At 40.0% G+C, this 8,298-nt stretch overlaps 1 protein-coding gene across 1 annotated transcript in view; it reads right to left on the bottom strand.

Annotated features, from left to right (window-relative positions):
* LOC138156644 (transmembrane protein 132D-like) overlaps positions 1-7,436 on the bottom strand; it is a 447,677-nt gene extending 440,241 nt beyond the window's left edge. Inside the window, exons 1-2 of the mRNA XM_069082119.1 lie at positions 7,382-7,436; positions 6,268-7,159 (exon numbers count right to left, since the gene is read on the bottom strand). Coding sequence (XP_068938220.1) covers positions 6,268-7,159; positions 7,382-7,436 — 947 coding nt within the window. The remainder of the gene's footprint in view (positions 1-6,267; positions 7,160-7,381) is intronic.
* Positions 7,437-8,298: the final 862 nt, after the last annotated feature.

Below are 8,298 nucleotides of genomic sequence, written 5' to 3' on the forward strand. Positions count from 1 at the left end.
GCAATAAAAATGTCAGTTGTAACTAGTATTTATCATTATTGCTGTTACCCAGGGTTAAAGCTTGGTACATTTGAATAAGACTCTTCTCACTGGTGGAAAGAATGACACTCAATGCTTGAGGGGTGGAGTAGGTACAAAATGTGTTGAAAAGGAGACACATTCTTCCAACTCCCTTCTTAAAGAGAAGACCCACATGATTCCAGATCCTTGGGAAAGGTGGGAGGGATTCAAGAGAAAGACTTGAGAAGGCAGATAGATAGCTGAAAGCTAGCTCCTATCACGTCCCTAGGTCCAGCTCCCACATGGGTAATACATACCCTACATTGGGATTAGTGATGGTGATGGTACTGGCATTTTGAAAAGGTAATCCCAAACAACAAAAAAGCATTTACTAAGTACCTACTACCTGTCTGAGACTATGACTTATCTTGCTGCTCCCTAACCCTATAGGTTAGCTGCCCACAGATACTCTAAAAGTTCCAAAATTTTATATGACAGCTCCCAGGCCAATGGTAGCATCTGGGATCTTATCAGGAGAGACTCAAAAAAAATTTTTTTTACATGGTAATCATTTGTAATCCAAGGAACAGCCTATATTCCTCTAGACTGTGGGATAAGAAAATGAACTAGCATTTGGAGAAGACACAAGAACAAATCTTTTCTCTCAAGCATAAAGACACAGGCATGCTTTGCCAGATTCAGTGACAGGCTTGGTTCAATCACATCTGTTCAGCAACCCACAGTGCATCTACCTTCCTCGACCACAGAAACAATCATGATTTTTGACAAAAAAAAATTGTAATGACTCATAGAGCTCTAAAAGGTCTGTAAAGCACTTAAACTACATGATCTCATGTGAGCCCTACAAAAAACCTAAGTGTAAAGTATCTCTGATATTAGAAGAGGAACTGAGACTCAGAGGCAAAATGACTTGACCACTGTCACAAGGTTAAGAAGTATCAGCGGCAGTATGTAGACTCACTCAGAGATTATTTAGTGAATCCTCTTCAATTTACAGATAAAGAAACTGAGGCCCAGAGATTAAAGTGACATACTAAACACAGAGGCATTAAAATGTCTAAGCATGGATTTGAACCTAGATCTCTCAGTCCAAAGGCAGTGTTCCTTTCATGACACATCCAGCACCTAGGTCTCCCTGAATTTACTGAGTACTCCATCCACCATGATTTAGATAGGTAATTATTGCTAGCTAATCTCAACTGGGCCCTCGCTGCAGCAGGACATTCCTGCTTCTACTTTATAATTCATTTCTTATCACATTAACTAAAACTGTCCCAAACTCTCTGCTTTTCTTTTAAATCTCCCCTATCACTGCCTCCCCTCCATTCTCTATACTGAGAATATTTACCTTATAATTCATAAAAAGATGAGGCTGTTCACCAAGAGTTCACTCTTCTCCCAATCTCCTCTCACATACACCCTGCACCCCCTGACACAATCTCCCACTATCTCCTTTGCTCCCACCTCTGATCATGACATAGTTTGCTTGTCAAGACAAACCCTTTTACTATGTACCATTGATCTCACCCCCAAACATCATTCCCAAAAGATTGCCCCCATCATCATTCCCACTCTCTCTTATCTTCAGTAGCTTTCTCTCCACTGGCTGCATTCTGGCTGTCTAGAAATACTTCCAAACCTCCTCAATACTTGAAAAATCTTCATTAGATCCTCAGTTACATATCCTTTCTAATTCCTTGAGAAAGTTCTCTAAAATTAGGGCCTCTACTGATTGTGGTACCAGGCTTTCCTAAACCCTGTGCTGTCTAGTTTCAGTCCTATCACTCAAATGAAATTGTTCTCTCCAAAGTTACTAAGAATCTGCCAAATCTAATTGCCTCTTCTGAATCCTTATCCTTCTTGATGAGCATTTGACATTGTTGATCACTTACTCCCCGAAGATGTGTCTTTTCCATCTGACTATTCCATAGTCTCATTTACCATATTGTCATCCACACTACACTCAAGAGTAGGTGGATGTCTCCCAAGGTTCTGCCCTTGGTGACCACATAAACACCCATGAAATCAATTACTATTTCTATAATTAATTAGCCCTCATCTCTTTCCTGATATCTAGTCCCATATCACCTACAAACTGTCTTGTTGGGCATTTAAATTGATTGGCCCAGGGTGGTTACGTGGCACAGTGAATAGAGCACCAGCCCTGGAGTCAGAAGGACCTGAGTTCTTATCTGGCCTCAGACACTTAACACTTACTAGCTATGGGACCTTGGGTAAGTCACTTAACCCCAAATGCCCTGCCCTCCCCCCTCCAAAAAAAATTGATTGGCCTTTAAGCATATCAAACTCAACAGGTCTAAAAGAGAATTTCTCTTTCTCCCCCAAATCCTCCCTTTTTCTGATTTTCTCTATTATTGTATTTTGTGCAACTCTACCTCACTTAAATCCATCCAATTTATATAAGTCATCACCCCATTATGTCATTGGTCCTCCTCAGAAATAAAGGATGAACACCAACATTATGATGTTGGGAACTAAAATCCTTCCAACTTACCCAGATTCCAAACCTCAGTGTCATTCTGGAATATTAATTGCTCCCCTCCCATATCTAATTCACTTTCTCACCTTGCAATTTCTTTCTCTATAAATTCTCTCACATGCATTCCCTTCTCTCCACTCGAATAGCCGCCACCTGAGTTCAGCTTCTTGCCTGGACTATGGCAACAGCTTTTAAATTCATTTCCCTGCCTTATGTCTCTCCTCATCCTCCAGTCATCTGCCAAAGTGATTTTCTTTAAGTGTGAATCTAATACCCCGACCTGATAGCAACTATTTTGCCAAGGATCAACTTTTTGTTATTCAGTCATTTGAGTCATGTCCAATTCTTTGGGTCACCATTTGGGGTTTTCTTGGCAAAAACACTGGAGTATCCAGCTCATTTTACAGATGAGGAAACTGAGGCAAACAAGGTGAAGTGACTTGCCCAGGTCACACAGCTCATAAATGTCTGAGGCTAGAATTGAACTCAGGTCTTCCTGACTCCTGGTCCAGCTTTCTTTCCTAGCTGCCCCATATCATAAGCATTTAACAAATGTTTGTTGGGGTGGCTAGGTGGTGCAGTGAATAGAGCACCAGCCCTGGAGTCAGGAGAACCTGAGTCCAAATCTGGCTTCTGACACCTAACACTTATTAGCTGTGTGACCTTGGCCTTAACCCCAATTGCCCTGCCCTCTCCCTCCAAGAAGCAAAAAAAAAAAAAAAAAAAAAAAAGGAAAAAAAAACCCAAATGCTTGTTGACTGATTGATTGACTAAAGTGTATCTAGAGAAACCTCCTAATACAGATAAGAAATGTGACCCACAGAGAGGTCAAGTGAAAAGCTCTATGTTAGACAACTTGCAAAGCCCCCTGGAGAGCACAGTGAGTAGAACACTGTACCCAGAGACAGGTGTCTAAAGCACCAAAGATAAAAGCCTTTGCCATTTAAAGGTCTTCTCTACATGGCCCCTAGCTATCCTTCCAAGGCTCTTTACATTCTGCTCTTCTAAGGGTGCTCTGTCTTTTGTCTCTCTCCCACAACACTCCATCTCTCATCCTTTTGTCTCCTTCCTAGCTCTTCCCTATGACTGAAATGTTCTGCTTCCCAAACTCCAGCTCTTAGAATCTCTTAGCTTCCTGTAAGTCTCAGCCCAAGTGCCAAATTCTGCAGGACACACCTCCTTCCCCAGAGTTTAGAACCTTCCACCTACTCTGTATGTGCCTTATACGTGGATCTGTATGTGTTGTCTACCCCCTCCCCATTTGGATGTAAGCCCCTTGAGGGAAGGAATCTTTTTTTATGCTTTTTCTCTGCATTTCTAATGCTTGTTGACAGATTGATTAACTAACTAAAGCATTTTAGTGCAACCCCCTATATCAGATGAAGAATATGACTCCCAGAGAGCACAAGTGAGTACTCTTTCTCAGACTTGTAAGGGCCCAGTAGGGAGCACAGTGAGTGCTATACAGTTATCCCTTCCACATTGCAGGGGGCAGGGGGTAGTGGTTAGCGGGACCCCCCCCATCTGAAAAATCTGCATAAGATTTTTCAGCCCTCCTTTTGTACCAGAGAAGAAGTCTACATTTTTTTCTTTTTTCTTTTATGGGGTATTTACAGTACCCTATTGTAAAATTTGGGTTAAGTGTTTCATCATAGACTCTGGGTTATTTGTTGGCCTTCATCTGTCATCTGTGGTTGCTGCAAACCTCCAAAAAATTCCTATTTAATTTCTTATGCTGACCCTCTATATACCAACCCCATGATGGTGAAAGTCATATGTGGAAGGGATAAAAATACTTAAAAGAGACAGGAAGATCTGAATTCAAATCATGCATCACTCCATTGCTAGCTAGGTAATCCTGGGTAAATCAATTGATCTCATGCATGGATTGGATTTGGTGGCCTCCAAGGTCCCTTCCAACTCTAAAGCTATGAATCTATGACCCTGATATGAAGGTCTAGACCTCAACTCCCCTGACACACATTCTCCAATGCTTTTCCCATGATACCATAGATCACCAACAATCCAGTAACTTCAAAATCTTTTTAGTTCTACCTAAATACTATCAATTATTGTGTCTAGGAAGATGTTTTCTAAGTTTAGTTCAAAACAAATCAAGAAACATTTATTTAACATGACATGTGTCAGGTGGGAGGGATACAAAGGAAAAAACAAATAAATGGTGCCTCCCCTCAAAGCACTTATGTTCTTTTGGGGGGGGGGAGTAGATAATATATAAACAAATAAATATAATGCAAAATAATTTGAAAGAAGAGAAAACACTAATAACTGAGAGAAATAGAGATGGTTTCATGGAGCGGGGGGGAGCCTGAGTGAAATCTTGAAAGAAGTTAAGGACTCTAAGAAATAGAGGTGAGGAAAAAGTATCTTCTAGTTATGGGACACACCTGGTACAGAGACACAGTGAAAGGATATGGAATGCCAAATTCAGGGAAGGCTAATTTGACGAGAACATAAACATAATGTGTATTAAAAGAAGTAAAATGAAATAAGTCTGGAAATTTAGCCTGGAGGTAAAAATATGAAGATATTTAAATATTAAGCAGAAGAGTTTATAATTCATTCTAAAGGCAATAGGGAGCCAATATCACTTCTTGAATAAGGGAGTGTCAGTGGGATTTTCATAAGATTGTCTTGGCATCTCTATGGAAGATAGATTGATAAGGGAAGATAGAAGATAAGGAAAGAAAAAATGGATAACAAAGAGGCTAAAAGTTTGAGCCTGTTCCTACACAACTCAAAACACCTAGAAAGAATTATGAAACTACCTTGATAACATCACGCTACTAGTTTTCTATAACAACTTCTTAGACAATTCCGCAGATCTGATCAAGCATTTTCCCTTTGACATTACAATTATAAAGAGCTCTCTAAATCCATTTCCTTAAAAATTCTATTTTATATGTTAGGTCATACCAGTTTTACATCAATCCAATGGACCTAATGAGTTGGGACCAATTCATGATTGGGAACACAAGAAGGAACCAACTTTTTCCCTTGTTATTGGGGAGGTACTAAGAAATCATAACTTGGGAAAAAATAAGAATTGTAAAAGTGAATTTAACCCATATATACTCAAAATGCATAGGATGGGAATAGATCTTTTCCATCCTGATTTTAATGACAGTTACAAATATTGTGGTACTCATTTGAACCTTCAAATGTTTAGAATTAAATAGTCAAAATATTCTCATTCTAGAAATCTAAAATCTTCCAGGCAATAAATAAAGCAAAGAAGCAAGTAAAAGAAGTTGTAGTTAATCCGGATAATCTAAGAAAAAAAATTTAATAACCCATTTATTTATGTGAATAACTATTTTCAATCTTATTTCAACAATTCCAAATGTGAATATCCCAATGAACTGTTATTTGTCAACTCATGGGTAGGAAATCCTTCTGCCAACTAAGATCAAGTAGCTATCCATCCATGATGACCTATCCAACTGCTATGGGGTAAATGGAGACAATTTTAAACTAAGTAACTTCCCAGAGTCCAACCATTAGTATGTGTCAGAGGTAGAATTAACAAGGGAAGGTTTTGGCTCAAAACCCAGCGTTCTACCCATTGTGCCACATTTTCTCCATTAAATTTCCATAGCATATTAAAAAGAAACTCTTTTTACAAAATATTAAAAACTGGTTCAATTTCCATGGTGATAATATGTCTCCCAAGAAAACAACAAAATTTAAAAGGTTTATCTCAACTTTCAGCTCTTCTAACTTACCTCAGTGTGAAATGATCCTCAGTGCAATTTCTAGAGACAGAAACAGGAAAAGTCAGAATTTCTCCTTGTTTGGCAGTCTTGGCCACATAGTGGATGGCAACATTGCTATCTAAGTGAAGTTCCCTCCAAGTAGGGCTCCCACTGTGAGTCTGGTAGAGAAACACACTCCCAATCCTCTGCAAGGGAGGACCCACTTCATCAATATCATTGTGGCCTGGTCGGATTCCATTATTTTTCCTCGTCTCTTCCTTGGTACAATCTCCTTTGTCATCTCCAGGTTGGATGGAATAGTAAAGCTCTACAGGACTTCCTTCTGATTGATCCATGGACTTTTTCCTCCCTGCAACCACAGTTGGGGGGCTGAACCAGCTGGACAGGAGCTCCAACTGGGCTACACACAGGCCAAGCTCCCCTGCCAGGCGGCAGCTGCCCCTCACCTCCCTGGTCTCCCTGAAGGCAAACACTCGGAGGCAGGGCAACCTCTCTGTGGTGCTATGGTCATCCCAATCCCTGCCCACTATGTAGAACAGGATCTGAACTCTGGGCCTACTCAGGTAGATTTTATCACTCATGATGTAGGCTTTTAGCTTCCAATTGAGAGCAAACTTATTGGTCGATCCAAATGGATTGGAAGGCAACAGGAGGTCTTGGGGCACAAGTTGTTCTACAGAAAAAGGCCCATAGCTGGCGTTCAAGGAAGGTGCCATCTTGGATTTGTAAATCAGAAAGGATTCCACTCTAGATTGCAAGCTTGAGTTTCTCATGATGTCCTGGTTGGCTTCCTTGAGGAAGAAGGAGATATCAGCATTGTTGATACGGTAGCTCACGGGAAGGTAGGTGGGCAGCAGGGAGAATCTCTGGATACTCTCTAAGATTCCTCGGCTCTCTGACACTGTGGGGAGGAAATAAAAGCTTAGGTGTCAGTTGAAAATCCCAAAAGGAAGCCATAAAGCAATTCATTTTATGGCTATTAATTCTCTTGAACCTGGCACAATGCTCTTTGGGGTTGGGCTTTATGGAATAGTGGATAGACCTCTGGGCATGGAGTTGGGAAGACTTAGGCTTGAATATTCCCTCAGATATCTGTTAGCTGCTCACTACCTGCGCAAATCACTTAGCTTCTCTGGTTTTAGTTTCCTCACCCACAAAATGAGGGGGTTGGACTTCATAGCCACTAAAGTTCCTTCTAATGCCAAAGCTGTAATCCCATGATAACAGCTCATTTCTGTTTTGTTTTAAATTGGACAAAGTGCTTTCCCTATTAGCAAGTCTTTGAGGTCAACAGCTTAACTATTTTATCCACATTCTGTAGATGGGGAAACTGAGGCTCAGAAAGAAAAGTTAATAAAAAATCATCATTATACTAAAATCTCTCAATAACTCTATGAATATATATTGTTATTCTTTTTTGAACTATAACTATAATATCACGGATTATAGGGACCTCCCTTGACCAATGTAAATTGATATCTGCTCTACAGCATACAATCTTTGACAGATGAGTTTAGTGTTTAGCACAGTGGCTTACACAAGGTAGGTGATTAATAAATGTTTATTTTGACTGACTGACAGTTGCCTGGGGCATTGAGAGGTTAAGCCAGTCTTTCCAGGTCACATTACCAACACTGAGAGAGACAGGATTTAAGCTTTTGTCTTCCTGATTCAGAGACAGGCTCCCTACCCATTATGCCACTTTCTCCTAAGGCAGCCCAATCCAATTTGGATAGTTCTAATTGTTGTGAAAATTGTTATTGGCCCCATTTTACAGATGAGGAAACTGAGACTCAGTTATGTTTGGTGACTAGCCTGTAACCATAATGTTAATAATAGTAATAATGATTCTGTACATTTTACTATTTCTTTTCTGGCACTATACCTGTGAAATTAGATAGCACAAACATCATCACCATTAATTGTCATTCATGGTAACAATAATAACAATTATCATGGTACAGATGAGAATACTTTCCTGAGGTCACCTAACCAGCAAATTTCAGAGCCAGCATTTAAATTCTGTTCTGTTCTGACTCT

Source organism: Petaurus breviceps, unplaced genomic scaffold (genome assembly GCF_028583685.1).
Source record: "Petaurus breviceps papuanus isolate PSGF00001 unplaced genomic scaffold, PetGlider_PUasm1.0 100, whole genome shotgun sequence".
Lineage (NCBI taxonomy): Eukaryota > Metazoa > Chordata > Mammalia > Diprotodontia > Petauridae > Petaurus > Petaurus breviceps.